Source organism: Ovis aries, chromosome 1, assembly GCF_016772045.2.
Source record: "Ovis aries strain OAR_USU_Benz2616 breed Rambouillet chromosome 1, ARS-UI_Ramb_v3.0, whole genome shotgun sequence".
Taxonomy (NCBI): domain Eukaryota; kingdom Metazoa; phylum Chordata; class Mammalia; order Artiodactyla; family Bovidae; genus Ovis; species Ovis aries.
In genome coordinates, this window is record NC_056054.1 from 122,592,128 (window position 1) to 122,611,962 (window position 19,835).

Here is a 19,835-nt window from a genome sequence, read left to right on the forward strand (position 1 = left end):
GGCGGGGTCACGGCGGAGGCGGAGCCCGGGCGCGCGGGAAGCGCCTGCCGGGCCGGCCCCCTCGGCCTCCGCCGCGCGTCATGGCCGTGTCTGTGCCCGGCTATTCGCCCAGTTTCAAAAGGCCTCCCGAGACACTGCGGCTGCGACGGAAAAGGGGTCGGAGCCTCGGCGCCGCCTCGTCGCCCGCGGAGCGGCCCGAGCCGGCGACCCGCCGCGCCGCCCGAGCGGCCGGGCTGCCCCTCCGCCCGTTCCCGGCGGCGGGTAGAGGCGGCGGCGGCCCGGCAGGGGCCCGAAGGAACCCCTTCGCCCGCCTGGACAACCGGCCACAGGCCGCCTCCGAGCCTCCCGAGGGCCCTCCCCGCGGCCAGCAGGAGGCGCCGAGCCCGGTGAGTGTCCTCGCGCCTGGGAGCCGAGGGGGCTCTTGTAACAGTCCGGGGGTCGATTCGGCCTGAAGTAGAGCTGGCGGGCTCTCGCGTCCCGGGAGGGAAATGGTCACCGAGTTGAAGTCGTCCGCTGCCTCAGGGTGCCCGGGGGTGGGGGGTGGGGGGCGGCGTGAAGTGCGCTCCGCGAGCGGCCGCGGGGCGTGCGGGGCTGGCCGGTCCCGCGGAGCGGACCCTGCATCTCCCGCGCTCCCGTCCGGTGCCCGGCCTGCGGAGCCTAGGCGGCCGCCGTGGGGTGGGAAGGGTGAAAGGTCAGTGGGCGGGTGGCTCCGAGTCGTCCTGGAGCCACCCGGGGAAGGCCCCCGTTTGAGGGGAAGAATACAGGACCCTCTTTCCTGCGGCATTCAGTGCGTCTCTTCTGTCGCCTTCCAAATTATTCTGGATTTGGAGGAATGGTGAGGATTGATCAGGGGGTCAGAATTTACCCCATGAATGATTTGTCTTACTCCAAAACCTTTTGGATCTTTTGAGTTGAGATTATTGATCATTGAGTTATCAGTTGTGCAGACCACCTGCCTTCTTCCCCGTGCGTTTTGTGACACTCAGATTTGGGCTCCTGTGAATTCCTGGACTTATTAAGAAACTTGTATGCCAGGTGAAGTTCTGCAGGTTTAAAGCGAACTCCAGCATCATTTAGAATTTAAAAGGACCATTTTTTTCACCTCAGTTTTTAGATTCTAATCAAGAAAATGATTTGCTTTGGGAAGAGAAGGTTCCTGAAAGAAGAGCCATTACAGAATTACACCAGGTAATACTTTTGAAATGTCATTAGAGTGTATGTTTTTATAAATTCAGACTGCTGAGAAGCATTGTACTTGGAAAATCGTTTACCAGAGAGCCCTGTGTGATCATTTCTACTAGACTTGAAAGGACCGCCAGCATCAGCCTTGATAAAGGACTTTGTATGTAGTAGTAACAGTTTATCATGGCACCAGTGCTAAAGCAGATTTAGAGGTGAGGTTTCTTTTTCATAGGTAGTGACAAGTCCAACGCATCACTCAGAACTAGTGCCTCCAGGCTTATCCCACCCTGAATCTGCAAACCAAGTCCCCAGATGAGTTCCACAGCTGGTGGCATATCACTAAACCTCCGTCCTACCCCCTCAACACCACATGCTGCTCTCGACCCCATTCCTCAGCTACTTCCTTGGTGATGGTTTGTCCAGAGGGGAGCAGGCTAGAAGAGTTCCCCCAAGACCCAGTCTCCCTTCCTTGCAAGTAAATGGCCTTCAGGTCGGTTGGAAATGGTTCCCCCTTCCCTATTATTTTTAAATAGCATCACTTAAAAGAGTCATTTTAATGTGGAGAACAGTGACTGGACAGCAGACAGTTTGGGGGAAATGTTTGAGGCAGCGGACACTTCTTCAACCAGCCTGAGAGGCTGATCAGAGGCCAGATTCCCTGCAAGGAGCAGCTTAACCCTGGCTCCAGAGTTTGGGAAGCTAAAAATGCTTGGAAGATATATGTTTTGACAGCAGTATCAATAGCAGATTTTTAAAAATTATGATCATGAAAATAGTATTTCTTTTGCGACTAAACTATGTATAACTATAATAAAAGGTGAAAACTGCCTTTCCAACACTACCACCACCCCCAACAACAACAACTTCCCACTTTCCAGAGGTAACGTCACTGTTAATGGTTTAGTATAGCTCTTTCTGGACGCTTTCACAGTGTGTAATTAGTTTCCAGTGTTATTTATTGTACAGTTCCTAACATTTTGAGATTTCAGTAATCATGAGCATGTTTCGTGGATGACTCCTGTAGATGGAAGGGTTTTTTCCTTAGTACTCTACTAATTTTTGTGTTCTTTGTTTTCTAAAAGACTCCTCATGTATCATTCTCCGAATCTGATATTCCACCCTCAGAAAGTACTGAGTTACCTGTGGACTGGAGCATTAAAACACGACTCCTTTTCACCTCTTCTCAACCCTTTACCTGGGCAGATCATTTGAAAGCCCAGGAAGAGGCTCAAGGTATCATCCAGCATTGCAGGGCAACAGAAGTTACTTTGCCTCAAAGTATACAGGTAATCCTGTGAGAAAATAGCTAATGCTTTAAAGTAACAAATGAAGTATAAAAAGTACTTCTCTGCAAACTGTCAGCGACATTTCCTTCCATTAAGTTTTTCTTTGGACATTTAAGACACAGAGAAGTGGGAAATTATTTTATTTTCCAAATGCCACACTCATATACTTTTTAAAATCATACTGAGTAACTGTCTTAAATTTATAGACCTGTCCTGAGAATTACTCGTTGTTGCAGGCAAGAATTGTTTGAACTAAACTATTCATTTTAAGGCCTTTTGCGAGAAAAAAAAAAATAGAAGGAAATGAAAAGCAATTGAGGAGTAGGATTGCAAAGAGATTTTACTGGTTTTCTCATATACTGTATACTGTGTTTTTTAAATGCGCTCTTACCCGCTTGGGCAACAATCTGTTGTAAATTTAGTAGAGTTAATGAGTTCTAGAAAGGTTTTCGAAAATGTAATTACCATTACTTTCAAGCAGCTCAACTCAAACTAGGTTAAAAGAGATTACCTTGGTTACCTCTTTTTTAATCAGTAGATCCTGGTGATTTGTGATTGGGACTATCTGTTTTTACTGGCTACTTTTGAAAGCGTTTTGAGGCAAAGGAGTTTAATATAGTGTTACCTACACACACGCACCTCTGCCCTGGTGGTAAAAAATGATCATCATTGTTCTCAAGGATGGTGGAGACAGGCAGATGTTCCTCTCTATGTCTAGGTGTCCTTCTGATATGTGGGTTAACAGACTGCAGTTGCTGGCAAGGAACGTTTTCCCGAACAATAATAAACTACACTTTAGCTTCTCTAACTGTTGTTAACACATTGTTACAGAAGAATAAATGTTTGGTATATTCAATGTCTTTTTAATTAAATTCTGTGTTTCTAATGGGGCAAAAACTGTCCAATACCATCTTTGGATTTTAGGATCCCAAACTCTCCACGGAGCTCCGCTGTGCTTTCCAGCAGAGCCTCATCTATTGGCTCCACCCTGCCTTGTCTTGGCTGCCATTGTTCCCTCGTATCGGAGCTGACAGAAAAATGGCTGGAAAGACAACTCCATGGTCAAATGATGACACCCTGCAACACGTGTTAATGAGTGACTGGTAAGATGAATAAAAATTTGTGAATCTCATAGTGAGTTTTCATTTTAGCAGTATTCTTTCCTTATTTATGATGTGTAATTGGACATTAGTTGATGGATTTTTCTGTCCTTCTGAATTATTTTATTAAAATGTTAATAATTAACTGCTGGAGAAGACTCTTGAGAGTCTGTTGAACAGCACGGAGATCCAGCCAGTCCATCCTAAAGGAAATCAACCCTGAATATTCATTGGAAGGACTGATGTTGAAGCTCCAATATTTCGGCCACCTGATGCTAAGAGCCAGCTCATTGGCAAAGACCCTGATGCTGGGAAAGATTGAAGGCATAAGAAGGGAGCAGCAGAGGATGCATTGGTTCCATAGCATCACTGACTCAATGAATGTGAATTTGAGTAAACTCCCGAAGATAGTGAAGGACAGGGCAACCTGGCATGCATAGTCCACGGGGTCACAAAGAGTCGGACATGACTTAGCGACTGAAAAACAACAGCCATGACTACCAATTTAAACTGATTTAAATTGTTTACTTTTGGGGAATTCCCTGGCAGTCCACTGGTTAGGGCTCGTAGCCCAAGTTCAGTCCTGGTTAGGGAACTGAGATCCTGCATTTTGCGTGGTGCAGGCCACTCCCTGCCAAAGTTTTTTTTTTCTCAAATTGTTTACTTGTTTAGCTCTTATTCACTCCTTTTCCCCCCCTCTGGCTGCATTGCAAAGCTTGTGGGATCTTAGGTCCCCAACCAGGGTTAGAACCCATGCAACCCTGCAGTGGAAGCCAGGAGTACTAACCACTAGGCTGACAGGAAATTTCCAGCTCTTATTCTCTTTATGTAGTTACAGAATGTATATAAGTGTTTGATGACTATATAGAGACATAATTCTTTAATATTACTTCTTGTTAGTGGCTGTGTTTCTTCTCATCAGTAGAAGCTGCTTATTAAAAGTCAGCAACCTGATATCAACTGCTTTGTCTAAAGAAAAAATGGCAAGCATTTAAATGTTAAATGCTACTTGTTAAAGTATTTAGAATTCATCAGTGAGTCCCGTGACCAATTTCAGTCCTTTAAAAAGCCAAGTTCTATGTCATGGGAAAAATTCAGACCATTACCTGTAATAATTGTGTTTAAAATCAGGTGAGGATCAAGTGATATAAAAATTTTCAACATTGAATTGACATTTTAATAATTCCTAAAGAAAAATATTTTTCTTCATAGGTCTGTGAGCTTTACTTCTCTATATAACCTGCTGAAGACAAAACTTTGCCCTTATTTCTACGTTTGTACCTATCAGTTTACTATCCTGTTCCGTGCAGCAGGATTAGCAGGAGATGATGTCATCACAGCTCTCATATCTCCTACAACTAGAGGTATAAGAGAAGCTATGAAAAACGAAGGTAAAACTATACCTTTAAAGTGAGAATACCAAACTGTAAACACCTTAAAAGTTAAAATTTGAACTGTCTTCTAACAGTTGAATTATCTTCTACAACTTTTATCTTGTTACTTTAAAAATTACTTCATTTCTTCACTTTTTTTTTTAGCATTTAATTAAGTTATCTGTTGTACATAGCTTTAAGTTATATTCCCTTTCTTGTCTCTAAACATATATCAAGCTGAAAAGTCCCAATCTGAATATACTCCTGTAGAATTTCTTTTATAGTACAGATTATCTACACTCTTCTAATAACTTGATTAATAAACTTTGTCAACACATTAGTAGATCATGAAGTCTGTTCAGTGGACTTATTCAGTACTTTTTTAAAAAAGGAAATAGAGTAATATATACTCGATGAAAGATTACCAAGTATAGTGAGAATGTATATTGTCCACAACCATTTGTTTCAAGGAGATACTTGGGTATTGTGAGCTGCTGTCAAGAAAGCATGGAAAACACTGCCTTAATGATCAAGTGTAGAAACTCATTTTCAAATATTCTCTACAAGTCAATAAGACTGTTAATTCTTTCAGAGTATATTAAATATAACACAGTTACACTTTTCTTTTCTCATGTAGATATTGAGTTTTCTCTGCCTTTAATAAAAGAAAATGGCCCTGAGAAGAGGAAAGCGTCTGGAACAGGCTTGCAACATGGGGAGTATGTGATTAAGATAACCTTTTACATCATCCATGTGCCGTAAGGATTCAATGTTGAGGAAACAGCGTTATGAAATGTGAACCCTAACTAACTGTAGCAATGTCCTAGGGAGCAAGCCGTCAGTGATGAGGATGAAGAAGAAGGTTTTTCCTGGCTGGAAGAGATGGGTGTGCAAGATAAAATTAAAAAACCAGACGTACTTTCTATCAAGCTGTATCCTTTCAGTTACTGTTAACTCAGATTGAGTTTCACTGAATTCAGTTAGTGAGCAATGTAACTTTTTTTGTTTTTTTTTGATGAGGATGTAGGATCTTAGTTCCCTGACCAGGGATCGAATCTATGCCCCCTGTAGTGGAAGGTCAGAGTCCTAACCACTGGACCACTAGGGAATTCTCTTGAGCAATGTAATATTGACTGGAAGTTTTCTTTTACTGTTATCTTAAAGTATCCTTAAGATCATATTCAAACTTAACTTCCCCACATGACATTAAAAAGCAAACCCGTAAGAGCAGTAAAACAAGAAAAATCGAAGTTTTTTTAAGTAAAAATATTCCGTTTTGGGGAGGGGAATGGAATGGATTTTTGACTAAAGAAGAAATTCATTTTTCTCAGGAATATCAATTTCTAGCAGATTCAGATGGTCATAAAGAAATGATTTTGATTATTAGGATGCCTTATAATTGCAAGGGCTTCCCTGGCAGCTCAGATGGTAAAGAATCTGCCTGCAGTCAGGAGACTTGGGTTCAATCTCTGGGTCGAGAAGATTCCCCTGGAGAAGGAAATGGCAACCCACTTCAATACTCGTGCCTGGAGAATCCCATGAACAGCGTAGCTGGCAGGCTACAGTCCATGGGGTCGCAAAGAGTCGGACCTGACTGAGCGACTAACACTTTCACTTCACTTTCATGATTGCAGTGAAGAGAATTAGCAAGAGCATTTCATTTGGAGTAGGGAAAAGGGTTGCTGGTGAGTCAAGATTAAGATAACTGCTGTTACTGTTGGTATGGGATTTGTATTTGTAATTTCCTTGATTGTCATGTTCAGGCGTAAAGAGATACATGAAGTACAAATGGATCACAGACCAGAGTCTGTTGTGTTGGTGAAGGGAATGAATACCTTTACACTGCTAAATTTTTTGATCAACTGTAAGAGTTTAATTGCTACCTCAGGTCCACAGGCAGGACTTCCACCAACCCTCTTATCCCCAGTAGCTTTCCGAGGTGCCACAATGCAAATGCTTAAGGTAATAAAAAGGAAAGAAATTCTGTACTAATTGTCATCACCTAACTTCCAAAGACATATTTCCCCCTTTTTTGATAGGATGAATTCTTGGTTTTTTTAATAGCTCAACTTCTTTATAGGGGCTTTTTCCTGGTAGCTAAGTGGTAAAGAATCTGCCTGCAATGCAAGAGACATGGATTTCAACTCCTGGGTCAGGAAGATCCCCTGGAGGAGGAAATGGCAACCCCCACCAGTATTCTTATCTGAAGAATCCCATGGACAGAGGATCCTGGAAGGCTACAGTTCATGGGGTCATAGAGTCGTAAAGAGTCAGACACAACTGAGTGACTAAACCACAACTTTTTTACATGGTGCACATTTTCTTTGCTGTGAGTAAAAAAAATTCCTTGATATAAAGTTGTTTCAAAGGAATTATATGAACTATATTAATTATTTGAAATGTTGTATTTGAATTATTGCCATAGGAAAAGTTGCTTAATTTCATTTCATCTTTCTGAACCACTGAAAGAGCCAACCAGGAATGTTATGTTAAATTACATTATTGTTTAGTCACTAACTCGTGTCCAGCTCTTTGTGACCCCATGGACTGTAGCCTCACCAAGCTCCTCTGCCCATGGGATTTTTCCAGGCAAGTATACTGTGAGTTGGTTGCCATTTCCTTCTCCACGGGATCTTCCCGACCCAGGGATCAAACCCGCATCTCCTCCCTTGGCAGGTGGATTCTTTACCACTGAGCCACGGGGGAAGCCCCATGTTCAAATTATGGGAGGTCTCAAAAACTGGATCATGGTTAAGTGAAAAGAATCCCTCTCCATATTGTTGAAGAAATACACATGCAGTTTTGATGTGAATTACATGGTGAATAACAGCAACAGAATCTTTATTTTCCTAATATTATGCATTGAATGTGCATTAAAAAACCACGAAGGATACCATTACTAGAAGTTATTTTCTTTAGAACTAGTACTGGAAGCTGAGAATTTCTGAACAGGTTTACTCAACGAAACTTTCTTGTGGTGGACCTTATGAACTACTTTTGTTCCCTAACTGTTAAAGAGAAGAATACCCAAATGAGAAGTTATTGATCACATTTTTAGCTGGGGACAAAAGCTTGAGAGATGGTACCATAACTTTCTTTAAAATTTTATTGAAGGCTCGAAGTGTGAATGTGAAGACACAAGGTCTTTCTGGCTACAGAAATCAGTTTAGTTTGGAGATTACAGGCCCCATTATGCCTCACGCTCTACACTCTGTGACGATGCTACTCCAGTCTTCACAGAATGGGTCGTTTTCTGCAGGACTGTATACACATGAGCCAACTGCTGTATTTAATATCTGCCCACCAAAGGATAAAGTAGTGGATAAGGTAAGTAGACAGTGGGTAAACAAATCTAGTTGAAGTCTTCTCAAACTACATAAAAGTGAAAGTCGTTCCGTCCTGTCTAACTCTTTCTGACTCCATGGACCATACAGTCCATGGAATTCTCTAGGCCAGAATACTGGAGTGGGTAGTCTTTCCCTTCTCCAGGGGATCTTCCCAACCCAGGGATCGAACCCAGGTCTCCTGCATTCTGGCAGATTCTTTACCAACAGAGCTGTCAGAGAAGCTCTCAAATTACATGGATGGAGGAAATCAGTCATTTGTGATGAGCCAAACTGATGTTCTAAGTTATTAAACTGTACTAAGTATTAATTAGCAAGGGGAAGGGAAAAATGACTTTTTTTGAGGAGATAAATTCTGTGAATTCACACTGTTGTAGGAAACATTTACTGAAGAACTTCCCTAACAAAAGGCGTTATCTTCGTTGTCCTTTCAGATGCAGAACTGCCTAATTCCTTTTATAAATTATTATTGGAAGATTAATAATTATGGATGTTATTTAACCCCCGTGCCTTTTTTCTATGTTAAGTTTTTCTTAGATGCTGGGGGGAGGTGGGGGAGAGTGCTACTTGGTAAGTTTCACATGATACAAAACTTTCTAGATACGTATCACACACTTTAAAAACTGAAGTATCAGTTCAGTCGCTCAGTCGTGTCCGACTCTTTGCAACCCCATGAATCGCAGCACACAAGGCCTCCCTGTTCATCACCAACTCCAGCAGTTCACTCCAACTCATGTCCATCGAGTCCGTGATGCCATCCAGCCATCTCATCCTCTGTCGTCCCCTTTTCCTCCTGCCCCCAATCCCTCCCAGCATCTGAGTCTTTTCCAGTGAGTCAACTCTTCGCATGAGGTGGCCAGAGTACTGGAGTTTCAGCTTTAGCATCATTCCTTCCAAAGAAATCCCAGGGCTGATCTCCTTGCAGTCCAAGGGACTCTCAAAAGTCTTCTCCAACACCACAGTTCAAAAGCATCAATTCTTGGGCGCTCAGCTTTCTTCACAGTCCAACTCCCACATCCATACATGACGACCGGAAAAACCATAGCCTTGACTAGATGGACCTTTGTTGGCAAAGTAGTATCTCTGCTTTTCAGTATGTTATCTAGGTTGGTCATAACTTTTCTTCCAAGGAGTAAGCGTCTTTTAATTTCATGGCTGCAGTCACCATCTGCAGAGATTTTGGAGCACAAAGATGAAAGTCTGTTTCCCCATCTATTTGCCATGAAGTGATGGGACCAGATGCCATGATCTTCGTTTTCTGAATGTTGAGCTTTATGCCAACTTTCACTTTCAAGAGGCTTTTTAGCTACTCTTTGCTTTCTGCATTTGCCTTTAATTTTAAACATGTAGATTTTTATTTATAAGGCCTTTTAAACTTAGCAGTTTGCCAGACTTGTAAAAATAACCAAAATTAGAATTTGGGGATGCTGTCATTGTGTAGAAATTCTCAGGGTGAGCTTCTACTGATCATGATAAATTTGCCTTTGTAATAATCAATGAGAAATCTGTCAAAGATCCCATGTTAATTTTTAAAACTCAGTGTTCAGACTCATGCTTTTTACTGACTTCCTTACAAATTTTCACAGGAGGCTGTTCATGAAGAGCTTGCCAACTGTGGATTGCACCCTAAAACTTTGGACCACCTTTGTCAAACACCAATCCTGGGAAAACTGTCCTTACGGCATGTGGAAATGAGTGACTACATTTATAACTGGAGATCCTGAACACCAAAGTAAGCCTAAAAGGAATCTGTGAGGAAAAAACCCTTCTAGCACGGAAATTCAAGATTCTTATACCTTTGGCTTTAAAGTTCACTTTGGAAGTTACCCAAATGTTTACAAATATTATTCTTTCACAGTAACTTTTTATTACATGCACTAAGCTTAAGAGTAGGATTAAGGTTTTGAAAATCATTTTTACTCTTTTGATGAAGATAAAACTTTTTTAAAACTTGAATGAAAATTCTAGGTCCATTAATTATAAATGGTAGAAAAATAAGTGTTTCATTGCAAATGGAAATTGAGGCTTAGGATCAATTATCTTGAGAGATTGTGAGTAACAGCATCGGGGCAAAATGAACAGTTGGCTTAGGAAACAGTCAGCTTATCTACTGGGCTGATTGATGGTGCTTCCACCTTAGCTGGTTTCCTGCCTGTTTATGATTCCTCTGTTCTCAAATACTTGTTTTAATGCGTGTTCATTCTGATTAGGGTATTTTGTATTCCGTATAGAACAGGGTCAAGAGTTGTAAAGTTCGCTCAGCTGTCATAACAAAGCAGTATTTAATATGTTCTTGTAGGTTATTTGTGTGTGTGTGTATATATATACATATATCATTCAAATTTTCTTAAATAAAAGTGCTTAGAAATCAAAAGCATTGGGTAAAGAAGTAACAGTAGTGAAGAAGTATGTGTTCACTTTGTAATCCAGAAAATAAAACACCACATTTATTCCAGAGAAGTTTATATTTGGGCCTTAAGCTTTTGAAAATAAAGTTTAGAGACATAGCATATGAATACCACTGTAATACACATGAAATATTCTATCAGACCCTAAAAATTAACATAAACTTAAACTTTCTCATAGTCAACAAAATAGTGGCTGGGTGCCGATTTTATTAGATAAGTTGGTTACAGCATTTTAATTATCATTTTACGTCTATCTAGGTGTAGCTGAAATTCAAAATGCACATCAAAGTAAAACTATATCACAACTCAATGCCATACTAAATGTACTTGGCCTCTGCAGTAAAATTCTAGTCAGACTTCATTTTGACTCCCTTCTCATTCATGGCCCAAGTGGCTCTGACAGAAACGCAGGACTTTGTGCTGATCACCACACAACATACCACTGTCTTTTTTTATAACCTCTACAAAATTTGAAAGGGGAGGTGGTGGCATTAACCCTGTGGAACAGATCTTGCTTGATTAACTCAGTAACACTGGCCCAGTATCTGTCCAGCAGAACCCATTGTGAACTAGTACAAGGTGCACAGCCCTTCACTGATTACAGGCAAGTGTTACAGCAGCCGAGCCATAAGGAAGGGGAGTTACATCATAGTACAAAATACAGTATAAAAGCGTTATTTTTAACATTCCACACTGAAGATTACGGATGCCTTCAAACAATCGTTTGGATGTTAGCCACTTAAACAAATACATCACTAAGGTAAACAATATAAACATACCAAAACCCTGTATGGTTAAATACAATTTCCATGGTACAAAAATCAAAGCCTGGAGATGTTTGTACAGATTGCTTTTTTACACAATGTCTTAAATTGCCAAATATTTACAACATTAAAGAGGAAATACATTTTGATGCAGAGTAAAATTATCTGAAATGATTAATATAAAACCTCAATCTATCTACGTGAGGCACTCCTGAAGCAAGTGGCATTAGCCATGAGGTCCTTTGGTACAAGGCCCATTGCTTGAAGAACCACAGTAGCTGCTGTGGCTTTAGCATGCTTCTTATTAGGGCTGGCAAAGCTGGGCTGGTAAGCGCTTCCATTTATCAATACCTATTCAAGAAAAACATACAATTGGGCTGGTAAGGGCTTCCATTTCTCAATACCTATTCAAGAAAAACATACAATAAGAACAGCATCAAACTTTAATATCTATTAGCTTTGTATTTTTTTTCACTAAATCCTAGAAAAATAACTTACAAAGATATAAAACCTATACTATGTGAGTCAAATTAATCTCAACCCCAAAAGAAGCACATCATTTGGGAAAAGGGACTGCAAATTTAAGAGCAGGTCTCCAAATTGAAGGGAAAGAAAAAACCTGATTAAAAACCACTTAATTCCCCATGTTCCACTAGAAAAGGTCAACAAAATTGTTCACCAGATTGTGCCCACATCTTTCCCTCCAATACTGAAAAAACAGGGAAGCATACTTAATGTTTAAAACTTCTACCGCTCTACCCACACATATTCACACTCCCAGCCCACAAACATTAACCCTGTGATCACAGAATGCTGATCCCTCACCCTCTAACATTAAGTTATCAAATTAACGCAAAAATTCATATTTACCCTAAAGAGAAAATGTTTGCGATGATCAGGGCCACTATCATGGACCAAGAGAAATTCAGGTGGTTGCCACCTTCTCTTATTACAGATTTCCATCAAGGCAGACACAGGATGCTTGCCTGCAGAGAGAAAAATAATTAATTATCTCCACGCCTGTGGCAACAAATTATGAATTCAAGGGGAGGGTGGGACAAGAAGAAATTCAAAATCATACTCTCACCTGATAGATCTTTCATTGCAGCAGAGAAGTTTCCGGACCTCTTTTGTGCTCTTTCTCCTACTGCAACAAGACCTTTAAAAAAAAAGAAAAAAAAAAATCAATGATCACTGAATACATTTCAAGATTTAAAATTATAATATGGCAAAACAACTACTCCCTCTGTAGGAATCTTAATCCATGCCCTCAAATAAAATATTCAACAGACACTCACTACTCTTGATTTCTATATAAACCTGTTTTGACATTTCTATACATATATCCAAACTTCATTTATCTTGTTGGAAACTGTATAAAAATATTCAGAAAAACAATATGTGAACACATATATAAATTGCCATAATTAACAACCACTCTGCTGCTAAGTCACTTCAGTCGTGTCTGACTCTGTGCACCCCCATAGACAGCAGCCCACCAGGCTCCCCCGTCTTTGAAAAGTAGTGGCAAAAAAAAAAAAAAAAAGTGGCTATTTGCAAATGATTTCTAAAGGTTTCTCATCCGTTAAAAAATGCTCAGTTTAAGTATGCTCCCCCAAATTCAAGGATTTTAGGCCAAAACGAAATGGGAAAAGTGAAAACAGCTCTCTCCCATTTCTTCTTTCTGACTTCAAATGTGAGATGTCGGCCTCCCTTTCCAAAAGGGGCTTAGCTATATTACTATCTAAAATCAATGCTCTCCATTTAAGCTAGGGAGAATTCTTCACAAATTCTGCCACTATGCTTTCCCAAAACTAGGCCATGCTGCACAATTCTGAAGGACTATTCCCTAGAATTATGCAATGTACCCACAGATGCTTTCTACCAATAAACTACCCTCTGTGAACAAAGAATCTATTCAACTTGTATAAAAGCAGTACAATGTCAGTGTGACATTCAATTTCTCTAATGTTTGCACTAGTACTACATTACAGAATTGTGTTATATCTAGCCTATTTTTGAGTAACAATATAATAAATTCACTCCAATATGGAACAAAATGGCACCATAGTTATCATCTGGATGACAATGTAGAGATTCTGATACAAAACATTTTTATTTCTATTTTCTTTTTCACAAACACTTTTTAAAATATATAATTTGTTAGAGCTAGTTGTTTCATTAGCATGACAATTTAACTGCATTAAATAACCTCAACTTAAACTATCTGATCACAAAGATAAGAAAAGTAAATTTCAGTTTTAAACTTTTAAATTTTAAAAAATCCTGTTTAAACTAAATCTCATTTAGCTGGCAGCCCTGTATGATTCTACAGTGGACATTATTATTTCAAGTATAAAAACGCAGTGTTAAAGAGTAGCACTTGTCAGCAATTGGTCTATTCTCCAGCCTCAACACTCAATTACTGAGTTTGATAAAAAGGGACATGCAAAAGGGTTTACAAAGTGAAGACTAAACAGAACTCTTAACAGGAAATGAGAATATGCAGAATAAAAATCTTAGAAATAATAAATTCTAGAAACAGAATAAATCCTTGAAGCATATGTTCCCTGTCAAAAGGGAAAAATATGGAAATCCTACTTTCTAAATATGAAATCTAATTAAAAACCTAATCATGGTATTACACGTAACAAAGGCTGCCTTTTACCCTCAAATTAAGTGTCTCCACCTGTTACGTGTACAAAGCTTTCAAAATGGGTTAAACATTTTATTCCTAACTCTGTACTATACGAAGTGCCCCCAGTTCAGGATCACTAACATCAGAAGAATTTATGAATTTATAATAGTAATGAAATCCTAAATGTTTAAAGAGGTATAATAAACATTCTACAAAAAAAAAAAAATCTTACCTTTTCGATCTGTCTTAAAATCAACTAGGATAGGTTCCTTATTTCCTTCTTTGTTTTTTCCTAATCCTTCTCCTTCTTTCCAGCCCATTTTTCTCATCAAAACGGCTCCCATCCCTCCAGTTACTGGGGCTGCTCTTAAGAACTGATCCTATCCAAAGAGAGAAAGGTAAAAGATCCCCAGTTTATAGTTAGAATCTGACTACAGACTCAGTGTAACTTTGTAAAGAAAGCAAGCTTACTTTACTTCTAGATCTGTTATAGCAATGAAATGCTTCTATACTTATAGACATACTGTAGTGTGTATGTTCTAATTATTTTCACATAAACATAACAGTATTTTAAAAGTCAAATAAGTCAATGACAGTTTTAAAACAGTGGCCCTTGTGCCCCCCTCCCAAAAAAAAAAAAATAGAACACTCCTGTTTTCGTCCACTATTTAGGTTCACTGGTATCTCTTCTTAGCTTGCAAAATAAAAAGAAGGCAATGTTAAAACAGTCAATAATATTAATTGTCCCAGGTGTACCTAGTTAATGAATAAAGCCCAGCAATCATTTAGAAATAGTTTGAACACTGAAGAAGCATACTGTTATCATCCAAAGCTTTTTTCCCCCATTCTACCATAAGTATAAATATTACACTTAGAAAATCCCTATGAAGCAAAAAGATAGCACATACAATACCCTGTAATTAAACCAAACTGAATTTGAACTCTTTTAAAAACCTAGCTTGATGTTAAAAGACTTTTAAAAAACTCCTTAAATGTTTACATACCTAGGCCTCGGTAGCAGCAGTGTTGTGAATAGTAGGGCTGGCACTGACCGGGGCAAGAAGACAGCTACAAGGATTTGGCCCTGAAACAAGTTTCCATACAGAGGGGTGAAAGTTCACAGGTTATTCTGTGAACAATCATCTCTCTTGTATCCAACCCACTGAACCATAATTTCCATCAAAGCAGCAAACCACTTAATGTCATAAGATGCACAACACTATATACATTAGCATGGTCAACAGTCAATTGTTTCCACACATTAAGAAATAAGTGATGCCTCTTTTTAAAGGGCATCCATGTATTATGTAACAAATGACTGAATTCTACTATGGATCTTTATGGTCATGTTTTAAACATTTAAAATATAATCTCCAAATCATGTCTTGTTTCCCCTTGTTATTAAGTATTTTACATGTACATTCTCTAGCAAATGTAAGCAAAAGTCATTTAACTTATCAACAGAGGGAGTCAAAAATTTTGGTAGCTCTGGACACAGTGTAATCACTTCCTCCACTGGTAAGTTACTACTCAATTTTTAATTTTGGTTTTACACAGTAGTAAACTATATCCTTTCTCCCCACCCCCCCAGCTATTTAATTATAAGCTGGGGAGAAAACATGCCAATGGTATGACATGCCAATGGTATGTGACTAGACATTAAGTTCAACAAGGTGCTCTGATGGAAGGAGGCAGCTGTGGAGGTAAAAACATAGCCCTGGTTCAGTTCCTTATGTGGTGCAGGCCATGCAGTGTTGATGTAGAGAGAGAAAAGTTAGCTGATGCTTGGGTACCAACTGCCTTGTTTCTACACACCTAGAATGACTTTTACTTACTTTCAGGTTCATCCGCCCCTCTTTTCCAGGAAACACTCCTAAAAAAAAGGGCAACTGTGCAGAGTATAACACAACTCCCCAAATAACGTAGGTTTCCAATTTTTTTTCCGTCCTCTATTATCTTCAAATGTTTCTTTACACCAGGGTGTATATACAGTTCAACAAAAAGCTAATTAATCTAATAAGACTACAATAGTAAACAATATTCATCAGGTCATGTCCAAATCATTTCAGAAAATAAAGGTTCTTTCAAATCAATAACCATTCGAATTTTTTCTTACTACTAATAAAACTCGTTCCTTTTCATCTAAGAGTATACGGCAGCAAATGAAAAAATATGGAGAATGCTGGCATTCCCTGTAGTCCTTAACATTAAGAGGGTGTTGCCCTACAGCAAGGCAATGAACACCGTATGAATCAACATTTGAAAAAGTTTTCTAAATGAAACAAGGAGTTTGTGATATTTGACCACGAAGATGAATATTATAGTTGCCTAATGACCTTTGTCCATGTTTTTGCTCATTTTTCTGAGTAAAATGTTCCTGCCTTAATTGATATTAGCAGCATGTATCTTTCAGCAACAAATTGGAAGTTTCCTGAAAGCACTTTCTGTAATTATTCAAAAATATGGTGTGATAAATGAACACATCTTTATCTTGGTAACTTATCAAATATGATCTACATCTACATCATTTAAAATCTGCCAACTGTCTACAAGGACTAGCAATCAAAAAGAAAAAGGAAAGTTTATAAGGAACCCAATTTAATCATTTTTAAAAGTTAAGTGATGTTTACAAGTCTTTAACAATACATATGTATCAGAACTTCCATGTACAAATGAAGACTAGCACTTTGCAATGGAATCACATTCTTAAGTTTCTACCTAGTAATGTACATGACTATTTAATTATTATGTGCCTAAACACCCATAAAAGCCTCAAGTCTAACTTTCTGAAATATGGAGTATTCAGCTTCACCATTAGATAGTATTAAATTAAAATAAATTTATGTACATTTATAATTATTCCCAATGAGATGAAAGCCATTTTTCAAGCACTACACGAATCACTTTCATATTTTAAATACTGTAATTAATCCAAAATTTTTCTAATTTTCATCTTTTTTTCCAACACCAACCCCTAGTAAACTACATTCACTTTTTAACCAATCTTAACTATGTAATCACAGTATATCATACTTATTAGTGCAACTATTCTGCTGCTCCAAAAACGGGGGCAGGCAAAGTAAGGGTATGCTTTATATTAATTTGTTAATAAGATCACCAGAGATAATGCTATCAAAATTGAAAAAAGAAATGTTATGAGATTAAAAGGTCCAAAGCAACCAAAAATCTGATTTTTCAGAAAAAATCAGCTCATTCACTGGCACTCAGCAGTTTTCTATTACCCATGACATTACATCGATCACCACCCCGCGAGGCAGTTAAGAAGGCACTTGGAAACTGAAATTCCAAGTAATTACTTGCCACGATCGCAACAGGAGTCAGGAGTACAGCGCCATTAAGAAACCTTCCCAATCCGTTAGACCAGGCAGCCTCCCTGTTTCAGCACTGCTATGCTGCCAGTACTCCTGAAACAAAGTTCCCCATCACCCATCCAACCAAGCCACATCCCTTCGCCAGAACCCGTTTCTTCAGAAAGCCCTTGGTAACCACCTAAGACTCCCCCAACAATGAGGCAGCCGTAGGTGGAGTTCACATGTCTCACTGCAGGAATCTGAAACCAGGAGCACCTACATCTTCACAGCACGAGGCGTCCGTCCTCTCCCTTGCATTTACGTCTTACATATCCTGTTTTTTCACGGAATCAGTAGTTCTCAAACTGAACCTGTGGATCACCAGAGGCCACCAGGGCCTAAATGGTGGTCCACAGATAAGTCTTCTCCACCCCCATCCCAGCCAATCTCGCCACCCTTCAGCACCGCCCTCCCCACACTTCAGCCATCCTCCCCCATCCTTCTAGTCCCCTGGCAAGACCACCACATGCAGTGCTGACGGGGGGGAGGGGCTCCCAACCACTTGTAACCAAAAGCTGATAACCACATGGACCTGGGGCTGGAGGTCACAACAGGAGTGAGGACTAGGGGCCAAGGGCGCTTACAGGAGGGACGGGCACTAAGGAAGGGGGAAAGAAGGGCAAAGGAATAAAGGAACGGAAAACCAACTGGCAGAAGGTTCTTGGGGGCAGTGATTCACCAAAAATGAACCTGTAATAAAGTATCCCATGATGAGAAAAAAATCTGAGAACCACTGCTTTGAAATCATAAGATCAGTTGTCCAACAGGAACTGTAGAATATTCTGAACAGCCGCTGAGATACACTGTTAGCATTCAAAACACAGTTTAAAAACCACCCTGACAAAACCCAGGAGCAGGATATAAACTGAGTGGCTCTTGAGCCGAATTTATACATTAGCCATTGTCTCAGGGATCAATCCATCTTCATTGTCCATCCTGGAGTATATACACATAGCACATTTACTCATGACCTTTAGTTAAATTCACTGGCTTCTTTGTACATTTCTAATAAAACATTTTCTTAAAATTTTTAACTTTGTACATGGACACTTTTGTATGTGCATATGTTGTGTACCTTTTTAATCCAGGCTTGGGCACCAGTATTGGCCAACTGTTCTTGTGTCAAAACCTGTACTCCTGTACTTCCTGTGAACTGGCCAGGAATAGAGTTCAGCTGAGCCCAGGCATCAATCTGAAGAAAAAAGGCCTCAATTAAGTAAAATTACTTCTCTAGTTAAAATGCCACTGGTATTAATTCTCTAAATGAAATGGTTTATTTGGTTCCCACAAAGACTAAATAACAAACTTAAATATTTAACTTTGAAAAATATCTTTAAAACTGTTTTCTTAAACATTCCAAAGCAGTTCAGTAACCATTCAGTGGATCCCATTAATAACAACAAATTTAAAATATATATCTATCAACTGAAAAGCATGGCTGTGATACTTATTCTTCAAAATATCACACAGATACATGAAAATATACAGAAAATTGTTCACATGGTAAAGGATCCTTACCCTCCGTACATATCTCATAAATGCATGATAATAAACGTTGATAGTCTCAATTTTTAATTACTTTCTCTGAAGTGTTATAAATCAAGAATCAATTCAAGATACATGCTTAAAACATAAAATAGGAAACTGGTCACTCAAAGACTGTGATGGTTAAAGAATTAGTTGTCGTTCATTCAAAGCATATTTACTAAACACCTGGAACTGTCAGGCAGTGTTTTCTATTTGTCTGAACATGTACTTACTGTCCCCATATATTTGCCATAGAAAGAGAATGTATGGAGCAGCTGTCCACTGTTAAAAACACAGACTGGATTCAGACTGTCTAGTTCAGATCCCAGTTCCCCTACTAATGTTGTGGCCTTGGGCCTCACTTAGCCACTCTTTCTAAATGCAAATGCAAATGTCTCACAAGACTATTATGGGCACTTAGCTACTATTTTTATATATTTGATTACAAACTCTATGAGGGCAGGTAATTTTTTCTATTTCTATTCTCTCAAATAATTCCTGCCCCATAGTACACAACATTTACTGAATAATCAAGCCCCAAATCACTTTCACTTAAAGAAAGCTTGCTAGAAAAATGATTTTCAAAGACCTACATGTCAACAGCATGCCACAGAGTTTACTTATATCACAACCCTCTAGTTAGTAAAATATCATTTAGACATTAAAACCACTACATACCCGTTCCTGAGCACGATTTAACATGCTCATAGCTTCAAGGTCAAATGCATTCTCGCTGAGTCTTTTCTGAGCAAGTGCCCGTTCACTCATTGCTGTAGAGATGTCCACAGGCTAAGAAAGAAAACATAGATAATTATCTCAAATAACCAAAGACTCCCTAAATT

General features: G+C 39.2%; 2 protein-coding genes across 8 annotated transcripts in view; one reads left to right on the forward strand and one right to left on the reverse strand.

The window, feature by feature from the left end:
- The first annotated feature begins 49 nt into the window (after positions 1-49).
- On the forward strand, positions 50-10,674 carry DONSON (DNA replication fork stabilization factor DONSON). Of its 4 annotated transcripts, none has more exons than XR_009600759.1 (10): positions 50-386; positions 1,108-1,188; positions 2,265-2,468; positions 3,393-3,571; positions 4,781-4,959; positions 5,579-5,660; positions 5,769-5,873; positions 6,705-6,903; positions 7,022-7,270; positions 8,056-8,167. XR_009600759.1 is itself a non-coding variant. In XM_015092365.4 (10 exons), the coding sequence occupies exons 1-10, from the start codon at positions 81-83 to the stop codon at positions 10,007-10,009; spliced, it is 1,686 nt and encodes a 561-aa protein (XP_014947851.2). In that variant the 5' UTR covers positions 50-80; the 3' UTR covers positions 10,010-10,674. The 4 variants fall into 4 exon arrangements, 2 of the variants coding, with proteins under 2 accessions (XP_014947851.2, XP_042085409.1); XR_009600758.1 differs by lacking the exon at positions 8,056-8,167 and adding an exon at positions 7,367-7,530; XM_015092365.4 differs by lacking the exon at positions 7,022-7,270 and adding an exon at positions 9,872-10,674 and having other exon boundaries at positions 8,056-8,268.
- Positions 10,675-10,731: 57 nt separating this feature from the next.
- SON (SON DNA and RNA binding protein) overlaps positions 10,732-19,835 on the reverse strand; it is a 31,100-nt gene continuing 21,996 nt past the window's right edge. The window contains exons 7-12 of one of the 4 annotated variants that reach the window (XM_012186164.4): positions 19,672-19,782; positions 18,542-18,658; positions 14,328-14,475; positions 12,545-12,616; positions 12,328-12,443; positions 10,732-11,808 (exon numbers count right to left, since the gene is read on the reverse strand). In XM_012186164.4, the coding sequence (XP_012041554.3) occupies positions 11,650-11,808; positions 12,328-12,443; positions 12,545-12,616; positions 14,328-14,475; positions 18,542-18,658; positions 19,672-19,782 (723 nt within the window). In that variant the 3' untranslated portion in view covers positions 10,732-11,649. Of the gene's footprint in view, positions 11,862-12,327; positions 12,444-12,544; positions 12,617-14,327; positions 14,476-15,099; positions 15,180-15,629; positions 17,521-17,686; positions 18,659-19,671; positions 19,783-19,835 lie in introns of those variants that run through there. The other 3 variants (XM_015092358.3, XM_042229344.2, XR_009600740.1) reach the window with 3 other exon arrangements.